Consider the following 13,189-nt stretch of genomic DNA (forward strand, 5'->3'; position numbering starts at 1 on the left):
GTAATAACAAGCTGGTACACAATCCAGTGTACAAGCCCAATCTCGGTGGTACGTAGGTTCCATCTTGCGGACTCCATATGAGAGTGCCATGTCAGTGTTACTGTACATACTTTGGCTGATGAATAGATATCCCATCTCGGCATTATATGTTTAGGCTGATGAATGAGACTTTGTTTGGGCGCCTTCTCGCCTTCTCGTCACACAATGGTTTCGGCTCTGGAGAATATCCAGCACTCATCAAGGAATTATTTGTCTTCCTCTGCTAGAAATGAGCTAGGAGTCAGTGAAGCCGGTATTACTCCGTCTCCTTCAGAGAAGCCAGAACCAAAAGAAGACATATGCTAAACAAAACAGAGCTCGAAACCATACATCTGAAGATGTGGCTTGCTTAGGAATGGAAAAAGGAAGAAAGGAGTCAAAGAAGGGGTGAAGATGATGGAGAATGGCGAGCGACAACACCAATGAACAGGGAGGCAGCACCGGGGAGCGGGGAGGTGCGGATTAGGTGCATGCATCGCATGAGATCTCCTCCCCACCCTGATGAAGCAATCACTCCTTCACACTGCCATCCAGTTTCCTAGACATAGGAAATGGTGTCTTCCAAGTTTCGTTCCCATGAAATTGAAACCATCTATCTTCATAATTATGTTGCCACATTATTTAAATTACTGATGTGTCACGTTACTTTAATGGGATGAAACTCCACTAAGACTGTTCCAAACGATGAAATGAACGAACAGGTGAATCATTTGATGTCAGATCAAGCATGCAATCCATTTACTGGTCACAGATTTGATGCATCACCATGCATGCATGATCGATGGACTACCCTGGAAAGTAAAAAAAAAAAAAAAAAAAAAAACTAAAAGAAGACTCCCGGACCGACATGTGACTCCAGTGGCATTCCTTTTGGAACACTACTGGAAACAGCAACATTGCCGAGGGCAAAAGACTTTGCCGAGGGCCTGATTTCGGGCACTCGGCAAATCGTTTCTTTGCCGAGGGCCGCCCTCGGCGAATCTTAGCCCTCGGCAACGGTTCGTTCGCCGAGGGCCCGACCCTCGGCAATCAACGACCCACGGCAAAGGCCCACCTTTGCCGAGGGTCGGGCCTTCGGCACAGTACCGCCTCTCGGCGACCTCGGCCGAGCGTGACGGCGGCACCGGCCGTCAGCCTTTGCCGAGGGCTCGGCGTTAGGCCCTCGGCAAAGAATTTGGAAATAAAAAAATAAAACTCTTTGCCGAGGGCCCGTTGTACAGGCCCTCGGCAAATATTTTGAACGGGATGGCGCCGGCGGAAATAAAAAGAAAACATCTTTGCCGAGGGCCTTGGATGTTGGCCCTCGGCAAAGAAATTAAATAAAAAAAATAAAAAAATCTTTGCCGAGGGCTCTGGATCTAGGCCCTCGGCAAAGAGCGCCCCATATAAAAAAGGGAACGACCGCGCGGGCGGCCTTATCCCAAGCCGCGCCCGCCGAGCCGCCACTGCCGCTGGGTCAGCCGACGCCGCCGCCGCGCACCACGGGCCGGCGCCGCGAGACCGCCGACGCGCGGCACCCGCCGCCGCCGCCAGGCCGCCGCCGCCGCCCCCCGGCCGCTCGCCTCGCGCCCGCGCGTCGGCGCCGCGCGGACGCCGGCCGCGCACGCCTCGCGCGCTCTCGTCGCGCCCGCTCTCGCTCGCCGGCCGCCGCCGCACACCGCGCCGCCGCTCGCCGAAGCGCCCACTGCCCGCTCTTGCACCCGCTCCCCGTCCCCCGTCCCCCCTCCACCTACAGTAAATCCCTCAACCTATTTATAAATTGTTGAAGTTCAAACACATCGACGCAAATCCCTCAACCTACAGTACTACTTCCATGATGTCTAGCATCATATAATGCACATCAGTTTCAATATGTCCGTGAGACTCAATCCACTCAGCACCACCATTACCCTAGAGTTTCATAAAAAAAAACATTAACCCTAGAGGCACAAGGTAACTTTGTGAAGATCACATTTAAAAAAACTTGAGATTATAAATGAAAATGTTGATATTTTTTATTATATAAAAATATCAAATGTTATAGTAGACATTGACGATGTGATTGTTGTTGTGTTTGTCCGTCGGTCCATCTAACGCTGAGCCTCCAATGGTGTTTGGCCTCGAGCCCTCCACCTAGTGTTGGATGGTCCAGTTCCCATAGAAGCCAAATACAAAGATGGCGCTTTCATTGGGACAAGAACATGACCCTCGCCGCCTAGCCTAGGTAGCCCCCTACCGCACAGGGGCACAAACACGTGTGCCTCCTTGCGGCCAACCTGCCGGTCACCTTGACGTCTTCTTGGTTCTTGCACTCTGTTCATTATGATGTACTGCCTTTCATTATGATTAATCTAGCTAACCGTTACAAGTAGGTGTTTTGAAGCAATTACTTGGGCATGCAATGCAGGTGGTTCTGGATAACGGCCTCGTCTGGACGACCTTGCCGTCACCTTCACTTCCCCGTCCCTCGGTCGAGTAGAAGGTAAAACCATGGGTTGTCGGCCATCGCGCCGTTTTTTGATGTGGATGGCCTTCGTGCCTCCCATTGTTGATGTGTCGGCCTTTGTGCCGTGAATGTGGGTGTTGGCCATCGAGCCGATTTTTTTTGCAGGTTTTGGAAACCTCCCCGTACAGGGGAGGTTCTGCCAAAATTTTTAACTTATACCCTTTTTTTTTGCAGAGCAAAGGACGTCAAAGGAGCTTCAGAGTAGTCGATTGTCCTCGTCGGCGCTGCGACTCTCCACTGCCCCGACTCGCCACTGCCCCGCTACCCTGTCTCCACCGCCACCTTAGGTATAAACAACCTCTACTCCTGTATCTTTGTCGTAGACTGCGTAAACCAGTTAGGCGTCTCCCGTCCGAAAGAGATACGGTTGGAGGCATGCAGATCACTGTGTGTATCTGACCGTATCTGTTTCGGATTGTCCACGTTTTTTGGACAGCCCGCGTATGCGTATATGAGGTCAGTTTCCATGCTCCGCTCCGATCCGAGCCAGAATTTCGGATAGGAGCGGAGCATGGAAACTGACCTCATCTACGCATACGCGGGTGGGATTAGGATCTATCCTCACCTATTAGACAGTAGGAACACCGGCTAGGTGCAGTTGATGGTTACGTTACTCGGTGATGTATTTGTCAAAGGATGGAGGACCGTCAGTGGATGTACACGGGGCGAAGAAGTCGAAACGATTACGACGTGGATTGGGTGAAGAGGACAGATGACTTCTTGAAACATGCATTTGGCGAGGGTGTAGCTAAAGGGCATTCTCTAGTTTGGTGTCCGTGCAGCCACTGTGACAACAGGAGAAGGGTGGACAAGCAGACCATGGGTAAACATCTTGTGTACCATGGTTATACGCCGGGCTACCACCGGTGGATCTACCATGGTGAAGCCGATCGTATCAGAGAGGAGGTGGTGAGACCACGTCTCGAGCCTTTTGATGATGATGCTGGGGTAGCAGACATGATAGATGACGCTCACCAAGCTCAGTTCGCTGAAGGACGTGACAAGGAGGAGATGGAGGCAAACGTAGAAGCCTTCTACAAAATGTTGGACTCGGCGTCTAAACCCCTTCACGAGCATACAAATATTTCTCAGCTGGATGCCATTGGGCGTGTGATGGGGCTGAAGGCCGAGTTAAACCTGAGTCGAGAAGGCTTCGATAAGATGTTGACTGTGTTTGGCACCATGCTACCGAAGAACCACATTCTGCCCCCCAACTTGTACGAGTCAGAAAAACTCCTTCGTGCGCTCAAGATGCCATATGATAAGATACATTGTTGTCCAAAAGGGTGTGTCCTATTTTGGAAAGAACACGAGCATGCAAAGTACTGTCCGAAGTGTGGATCCTCCAGATACCTAGAGGTAGTATCTGGTGATGGCCAAAAGGTGCAACTTACGATCCCCACGAGAGTCTTACGTCACCTTCCTTTCATAGCGAGGATCCAACGACTTTTCATGACCGAGGAAACTGCGAAACAGATGACATGGCACAAGAATGGCAAGCGGTACAATCCAGACAAGATGGTTCATCCATCCGATGCTGAAGCATGGCAGTACTTTAATGATCGACATCCTGAGAAAGCAGCTGAGGCTCGGAATGTACGTGTCGCCTTCGCAACAGATGGATTCAATCCTTATGGATTGATGTCTTCCCCATACACATGTTGGCCTGTGTTCACTATCCCTCTCAACCTCCCCCCTGGCATCGCCTTCCAACGACAGAACGTATTTTTGTCGTTGATAATTCCTGGACACCCAGGAAGTAATATGGGAGTGTTCATGGAGCCTGTGATTGACGAATTGATAAAAGCTTGGGGAGGGATATGGACATACGACCGAGCTACAAGGTCAAGCTTCAAAATGTACGTTTGGTATCACTACTCTCTGCATGATTTCCTGGCGTATGGGTTATTCTGCGCCCGGTGTGTTCACGGGAAGTTCCCGTGCCCAGTATGCAAGAAAGCTGTGAGGTTTATTTGGTTGAAAAAGGGTGGCAAGTATTCGTCGTTCGACAAGCATCGTCAATTCCTCCCTTCTGAACATCCATTCAGACAAGACATCAAGAACTTTACAAAAGGTGCTGCAGTGACAGACCCTAAACCCCACATTAGTAGTGGTGCCGAGGTTCATGCTCAGATAGATGCTCTCGTGCCCAACGAAGGAGGTGGTTTTGTGGGTTATGGTGAGGAACATATGTGGACTCATAAGTCCGGCTTGACCAGGCTACCCTATTTCGATGACCTTCTTCTGCCACATAACATTGATGTAATGCACACCGAAAAGAATATCGCCGAGGCACTTTGGGCAACTCTCATGAATACAGAGAAATCTAAGGACAATGTTAAGGCTAGAGTGGACCTGGCGACGTTGTGCGATAGGAAAAAACAAGAGATGCAACCTCCTAGTGGTCGAAACAAGAAGTGGAAAAAGCCTAAGGTGGATTTCGTCTTGAAAATAGATGCCAGGAGGGAAGTACTTCAATGGATCAAGAACTTGATGTTCCCAGATGGCTATGCCGCTAATCTGAGCAGGGGAGTGAACTTAGGCACTTTGCGAGTCAACGGGATGAAGAGTCATGACTACCATATATGGATTGAGCGGCTTCTCCCTGCAATGGTCCGAGGCTACGTCCCTGAGCATGTCTGGAAAGTGTTGGCAGAGTTGAGCTATTTCTTTCGCCTGCTGTGTGCTAAGGAGATATCTCGGAACATCGCTATGGAATTGGAAAAGGTGGCACCTGTGTTGGTCTGTAAGCTGGAGAAGATCTTCCCACCCGGCTTTTTCTTGTCGATGCAGCATCTGATCGTGCACCTTCCCACTGAAGTACGTTTGGGGGGGCCTGTGCAGTTTCGTTGGTGCTTTCCAGTCGAGAGAGGACTAAAGACTGTTCGCAAGAAATGTACAAATAAAGCCAGAATTGAGGCTTCCGTTGCAGAGGCATACCTGCGGGAGGAGGTGGCCTACTTCACAACGCTGTACTACAAGCCGAACCTTCCTAGCAATCAAAATCCACTCCCTCGTTACAATGCTGATGAAAATGAATCGACCCTCGGCCTTTTCCAAGGACAACTCGGTAGCACAAGTGGATCGACCGTTATGATCTTGACAAATAAAGAGTGGCGCAGTATCATGTTATACGTGTTGAATAACGTTACTGAGGTGCAACCTTTCATCAAGTAAGTTCTCAATGATCTTGTTTCAATACGTCGTTACTATTCAACGTCCAACCCTATTGATTCTCGCTCCAACAGGGAATTTGTTCATGAATCCTGGCATGAACCTAGGGATCCTACCCCGCAGGAACAAGACACCCTTCTATCGCGGGGCGCGGGAGCGGATAGGCCTGATTTCATTTCTTGGTTTAAACGAAAGGTAATGTCCAATTTAGCTTGTACATTCGATATTCGAATATAACGATCTATCATGTTTGAGCTTGCAGGCCCAGACCGATTCGTCCATGAGTGATGAGTTGAAACAAGTTGCGAACGGCTGCCAAGCTAGGGTGAAGTCATTTACCGGATATGACGTGAATGGTTATCGTTTCCACACAACAAGATACGAGCAAACCCGGCCCAATCGGAAAACCACAAATAGCGGAGTTTGTACGCCTGGCACTGATGGTCTCGACTACCATGGAAGAGTTGAGGAGATCTACCAACTAGAATTTGATGGTGACAAACCTCTTAAACCTGTCATGTTCAAATGCCATTGGTTCAATCCTCGCGAAACGAGACTGACCCCTCATCTTGGGCTAGTCGAGGTGCGAGAAGATTCCGTTTATCCGGGAAAAGACATCTACATTGTGGCTCAACAGGCCGTGCAGGTGTATTACACGAGATATGCCAACCAAGCCAAACAGGAGCTTTAGGGTTGGGCTATTGTGCACCAGGTTTCTCCACACGGCAAACTACCAACCCCTAACGATGACGATTACAACTTTAACACAAACACATATGATGGAGAGTTCTATCAGGAAGATGGGCTACCGGGGACGCTTCAGATAGTCCTACCCGAGGCCCTCGAAATGGAAGTAGACAACGAAACAGTTGATGACGAGGACGATGGAGATGTGGTGCAAAATGCCAAGGACATACAAATGCTTGAGCGATTACTTGTAGCAAGTGACGAGGACGATAACATAGAACCCTCGGATAGTGTTGCCTATTTGGATAATGTTGACAGTGATGACGAGACCTATAATCCCAATCATGAAGATTATTCGTAATACATGTAATACTATGTCTTGTTTATTTATTTTCATTTATATTTTGTTTATTTATTTTTAGTCTCTAATATGTGTACTAACAAGTCTTGTTCATTCTTCGTGCGTGCAGGTGATTGATCAAAGATGGCGAGTAGCCGGCCACGACGTGACACACCCTCGGCTTACGCGAGGAGGCCGCCGGAGGAGGGGGAGGCAGGCGAGGGACAGTTGCAGGAGGCAGCGGGAGGACGAGGGACAACGGCAAGAGGCCGCGGGAGGAGGGGGAGGCAGACGACAGGAGGCAGAGGTAGGAGGCAGCGGACTCAGCCCCCTGAGCCCGTGCCACCGACGGAGGAGGAGGAGGTCGAGGAGGAGCAGGGTGCGGCGCCCGAGGACGAGGGAGGCGAGGCGTCGGGTGTCTACCAGCGAGGCCCGGCGACGCTCCCTTCGTTTCCGCTTCCTCAGAACCGTCTAGTGCTTCGCCCTGTGCCGCCCAAGTAAGTAAATATAAATGATATCACAACTACTTCATATGATATGTTTGAAATCGAAAGAGAAACTGATAAATTTTCTTCTTACTTGTGCAGGGCTTGGGAGGTGTTGTCAGGTACTCCTCTGCGCTCTCCCGCGACCGTCTTGGGTGTGTTGTGTCGGAAGTGGTTCCCCGGCATTGTGGAGTTGCCGTCGGAGGCCCGAGAGCCAGCCTACACGTGGGAGAGGTACGCCCTGGGCGAGGACGACCAGTACCGCAACAAGCAGGAGCGGATACTTGCTGAGTTTTGGGTAAGTTCCTCTCGCACAACATTAATCAATCCTTCACATTGAATTCTATTTTTTTCAAATAACGATTGGATATATCATCTTTTATGCAGAGGTTTTTCAGGGCCGAAGAAGGAACCGAGGGCCTCGCTGATCGTGTGGCGCATGCAGCCTGTAGGAAGTATGTCACCGACATGTTTCACGAGGCGCGCGTCCAGGCCCACATAGACTACTACGCGTCGGCTCGTAGAATGACAGTCACCAAGAGGGAGGCTCGACAGATGACGCTGACCCAGGAGCAGTACCTTGAGGTACATGAATAACATTGATATTGTTTTGTTTTTGAATTAAATATGTTCAATTTCATCTTCATATATGTCAAACACTCGTTGACATGTAGGTGATTCCCTGGTGGTGCCGAGCGCATGCCGACGCCTGGACAATGATCGTGGCTAGGTGGTTCACGCCGGCCTACATAGAGAAGCACGAGTCTCAGCGGGCACTGCGTATGCTCAGGCCAGCTGCCACTCACCATCAAGGCAGCAGGAGTCTCCCCGGATTCAAATCGGCATATGTAAGTGATTTTTCTTCTATTTAGTTTCACGCTTAACGTATGCCTGATTGCTCACCACCTGCCGCCTTTCTCGCAGGAGGCTGCGCACCCGGACGAGGATGTCTCGATGTTCACGGCGTGGGCTATGTCCCACCAGACCAGGGTGGCCGGCAACGTCACCTGGGACCCGGCTGCCCCTCGCGAGGCATACTCCGACCCTAACGTGTACACTAAAGTCCAGGAGTACACGTCGGCGGTACAGCAGCGGCACGGGCCAGAGTACGACGTCCGCACCGAGCCCATTGATGCCGAGGCCATCATGAGGCTCGGTGGCGGCAGGAAGCATGGCCGGACGTGGATTGCGAACGCCGCCATCGACCCCACCACTGTTCCCACTCTGAGCCAGCTCCGAGCACAGAGCACGAGTTCCAGCCAGCCCATACGCTCACGGCCTACTCCGACACTGCAGCGGGTCGATGCGCTCGAGGTAATTATTGTTTTACTCGTCGTAAATTAATATTCTCACACTTGAGTTAGTTTTGCATTACTGAAATATTGGAGTGCAATATTGCAGGCCCAGAACAACGAGAAGACGGCGCAGATCACGGCCCTCACTGCTCGGCTGGAGGCTGAGCAGGCCGCTCGGCAGGCCCAGGAGGTCAGGATTGCAGAAATGATGCAAATCATGCAAGCTCTTGGGCAGAAGACGGGTGTGCCTGTGCAGATGTCAGCTCCTCCGCCTCAGGTGCCGCACGTGTTTGCAGCTACTCCTGTAAGCGTTAAAGTTCACTACTCGCTTGTGTGACATAGAAACCCAGAGAACACTAGCTACTGATTTGCTTGTATGACATAGAAACCCAGACAACATTAGCTATAAAAATTTTGATAGGTTTCTGTCTAAATACTAAAACTGTAGTCCTACAATAATTACTGCAATCTCACATAAGCATATAATTGTTTGTGCAGCCTCAGTCGGCGGGTTCCAATAACCCCCCTCGTGCGTCACCTGATTCTGGAGGCTTCGTTACACCACCCTCGACGCAGAGGCCAGACGGTTGGGAAGGTTGGTGACGCAGAGGCCAGACGGTTGGAGAGGTTGGCCAGCCTCAGTCGGATTTGAACTTGTGGACTTGACACTTGAGTTAGATTGTGGACTTATGGAATTGTTGAATTTGGACTTGTGATGATACATGTGATATCTGTGAGATATATGTGATATTTGTGATGATTGTGATATTTGTGGGATATTTCTGCTGTTGAATATATATATATATATATATTTTGTCTGCATGGAAAGCAAGAAACAGGTGGAATGTTGAAAATTTTCACTGGTCTTTGCCGAGGGCCTTGACCATAGCCCTTGGCAAAGAAAATCCCAGGAAAAATTAAAAACAGGTCTTTGCCGAGGGCCTTAACCATAGCCCTCGGCAAAGAAATTCCCAGGAAAAATTAAAAAGTAGGTCTTTGCCGAGGGTTTTGAACACAGCCCTCGGTAAAGAAATTCCGAGACAAAAATAAAAACGTAGGTCTTTGCCGAGGGCCTTAGATATAGCTCTCGGCAAAGAAATTCCGAGAAAAAAAAAGAAAATAGGTCTTTGCCGAGGGCCTGTATGTCAGCCCTCGGCAAAGAAGCCGTGGAAAATAACCGCGTAGCTAACGGCTACTTTACTTTGCCGAGGGTCGCCGTTAGCCCTCGGCAAATACTTTGCCGAGTGCCCGATAAAAGGCCCTCGGCAAAGAGTCCTTCGCCGACGTTTTTTTTCCCGAGGGTTCTTCACCGAGGGCTGCCCTCGGCAAAGCCTTCGCCGACGGCTGAAGAGCCTTTGCCGAGGGCTTCAGGCCCTCGGCAAAGACCCTGCGTCCAGTAGTGGAATATATATCATTGGTTCAGATAAAAACTTGTGTGGAGACTCGTAATTCTGGACCCTTTTTCCCAGCCGTGACGGCCAATTATATATAGACTGTCATGTCTGCGAAGAAATGCCGTGGCAGGTCCTGTTTAGATTTCAAAAATTGTCACCCTAAAGTGTTACATTGAATCTTACGGCACATGTATGGAGTACTAAATGTAGACGAAAAACAAAACTAATTACACAGTTAGGTGAGAAATCGCGAGACGAAACTTTCAAACCTAATTAGTCCATAATTAGACACTAATTACTAAATACAAACGAAAGTGCTACAGTGGCCAAAACCAAAAAATTTTACCAACTAAACGCGCCCTAAGATCAAGCTGGAGTGGCTGGATGCATTCGTCGCACGTCAACCAAGATCAAGCTCACAGTCACAGCCCCGGTCCCTGTCCGTGGGCCGCCTCTGCCTGGTGATGATGTACTTCCCACTGCAATTGCACTCTTCCAAAGGATGACGCCTACTCTGTCAGTCAGCTAATGCAGCAGCTAGCGTATCCTGGTACAAATTTAGGCATTTTCATGATTAATTTAATCCAGAAACATAACATGAGTAGGTTCGTGACGCATATATGCGCATATGTATATTTTTAATGAACGTTACAGCATGCAGACATGGTATATAGATCGATACAGTAAAAGCTCAAAGTACAGTAATCATAGAGATTAGAATGTACCCAGCGGAAGATCCCATGTCGAGGGCATTGGAGGCTCCATTCGCACTAGTCGACATAGTGCGTTACTCGAAGTCATGAACCACAGTCGATGTAGAACGATGTTCGCAGTGCAGTCCTACGAAGAGATCACTAGGAAGAAGACGCCTTGGTGGAGCTGAGCCTTCACCACAGTCATAGTGGTCGAGATGAGTGCACGTTGTATTTTTTTCATTTTTTGTTCACTTGGTGATGGACTTGTGATATACTTGTGATGCACTTGTGGACTTTGATGGACTTGTGGATTAATTTAGATAGACTTGAGCACTTATTATTATATATGTGATATATATTGTGATGGATGTGATATGTGCGGATGCATGTGTGGATGAATGAGATATATATGTGATGGATGAGATATATATGTGATATATGTTTGTATGAATTTATTTGTCATGATGGAATGTAAAAAAAAATCAAAATTGTCGTTTTGGGTCACTTTGCCGAGTGTTGCACTTGGCAAAGCTAGAAAAATGGACGCTCCAAAATGATTTTTCCAGCTTTGCCAAGTGCCATGAACATGGCACTCGACAAAGAATTTTTTTTTTAAAAAAAAATCAAACTTTGTCGAGTGCCGACCAGTGGACACTCGGCAAAGAATTTTTTTTAAAAAAAATCAAACTTTGCCGAGCACCGAATAGAGGGCACTCGGCAAAGAATTTTTTTAAAATAAAAAATAAAAAATCTTTGTCGAGTGCCCCTGGGACTCTCGACAAAGCCTTTGCCGAGTGCCCGATAAAAGACACTCGGCAAAGAGGGCTTTGCCGATCAATTTTATGTCGTGTGTTCTTTGCCGAGTGCCGCACTCGACAAATGCTTTGCCAAGTGCAATTTGGTTTTTGCTGAGTGCCTTGGGCACTCGACAAAAAACCTGAATCCAGTAGTGCATGCAATCCATTTACTGGTCACAGATTTGATGCATCGCCATGCATGCATGATCGATGGACGGGAGTATCGTCATAGTATGTAACATACGTTTATTACCTTACTTATATGAGCCTTCCTAAATACTAATTTTGTACATATTACTAAATTCTAATTTTGTACATTCTAGTAGTATACGTTCCTTGTACACCGAGTTTCATTGCAACAACATTTCATTACTAATCCGTTTGACACGTACATATACAGTACAGTGCAGGGGGGCTTTTTTTTAGAAACTTCTTTTTTGGGCGTGGCCTGGCCCCGTCCACCTTCGCCTCACCCACGAGTGCGCTCCAGCCTCATCTCTGAGCCTGCAGGTTCTTCCCCTGGCCCCTCCTCTCTCTCCAACTCTCCGTGCGGGCGACACACAGGAGCCGGGATGAGCGGCTGAGGACGAGCACACCCTAGTGCGCCCCTGACCTGCAGCACCCCCGTCTTTCGGCCCCCAGCACCTTCGTCCGCCGGCCCCAACGCCCCCGTCCGTCTGCCCCCGGTGCGCCACGTGCCCCGTCCACCGGCCCTCGGCTCGCCCCCGGCCAAACAACATAAACATGTCTTGCAACATGTGTGTGAAGCGCTCATGAAACACAAAAAAACAATTGCAACTTGCAACATGAAACCACTTGCTGCAACATAAGACTGAAACAACTGAAACATTTGAAACATATGGTTGCAACACATGTAACATCCTGATAAAAAACGATTGCAACATACATGTGGAAACAGATGAAACATTTTGAACAAATACTTACAACATGCCTCTAAACACTTGCAACATATATAAATGTGCAATATCCCTCGATCTATTTTTGCAACACCAAGATAAAACAATTGCAATATATATATATGCACTGGTCCATTCCGGACATCGGGGTCGGAGCTGGCGGCAAGCCGCGTCGCGTGAGCACCACCAGCACCGCCTACACTCGTGGGTGCCCTTAGCTCGGCCGGGGAAGACTTGAGGGGCCACGACACATGCGCCCCAGCGGTCATGGCAGGGTCAGCAGCGTGCACGATGGCTATGGGAGACGGATGGACGGACGGCAAGGGAGGGAGCAGCATGCGTGTCTGGGACGGACGAGCGGGGCGGGCGGCGATTGGGTACGGGGCGGTGGGGCGCGTCGCGACAGCCGATGAGTGCGCAGTGGAGGAAGAGGCACGGACAAATGAGCGACCACGCTGTTGCGTCGGGCGTCAGGATAAGCGAGTGGGGATTCACTTTTCTAATTATGAGAGATGGAGAGTTGGGGCCTGCTTCTGTGGAGCCGCGTTCGGACGGGAGTTACGGACGGACGACCGTGGCTTAGCATTATTGTTCTTTTTTTGTTTTCCGTGCTCGTTTGTACAGTAAAGTTTTCTATCTGGGCCCAATATATGGGGGCCGGGTTCGATTGAGCAGAGCGCTTATATTCATCATTCATGGTGCGGCCGGGCCTGTGGACACGAAAACTTTTTATTTTGACATTTATGTGGATGGAAAAGTTAGATGGCGTGTGCGTTCTTCGCATTGGGCCTCTCTCTATTCATGCACGAGTCAGTCATGGCTCGCGCCGTGCCTGCCGGTCGACACCAGCATCAAAGAGCAGCACGACAACAATAATGTGA

The 13,189-nt window shown here is 49.3% G+C and overlaps 1 protein-coding gene and 1 long non-coding RNA gene across 2 annotated transcripts; both read left to right on the forward strand.

The window, feature by feature from the left end:
- Positions 1-2,421: 2,421 nt before the first annotated feature.
- LOC136473277 (uncharacterized) lies at positions 2,422-3,865 on the forward strand. The gene is made up of 3 exons (XR_010762561.1): positions 2,422-2,500; positions 2,699-2,811; positions 3,160-3,865. It is a non-coding gene; the product is annotated as an uncharacterized lncRNA (long non-coding RNA).
- A 111-nt stretch (positions 3,866-3,976) lies between these two features.
- On the forward strand, positions 3,977-5,701 carry LOC136469732 (uncharacterized). Its single transcript, XM_066467809.1, has 2 exons — positions 3,977-4,383; positions 4,573-5,701. The coding sequence occupies exons 1-2, from the start codon at positions 3,977-3,979 to the stop codon at positions 5,699-5,701; spliced, it is 1,536 nt and encodes a 511-aa protein (XP_066323906.1).
- Positions 5,702-13,189: the final 7,488 nt, after the last annotated feature.

The sequence above is a fragment of the Miscanthus floridulus genome, chromosome 8 (assembly GCF_019320115.1).
Source record: "Miscanthus floridulus cultivar M001 chromosome 8, ASM1932011v1, whole genome shotgun sequence".
Lineage (NCBI taxonomy): Eukaryota > Viridiplantae > Streptophyta > Magnoliopsida > Poales > Poaceae > Miscanthus > Miscanthus floridulus.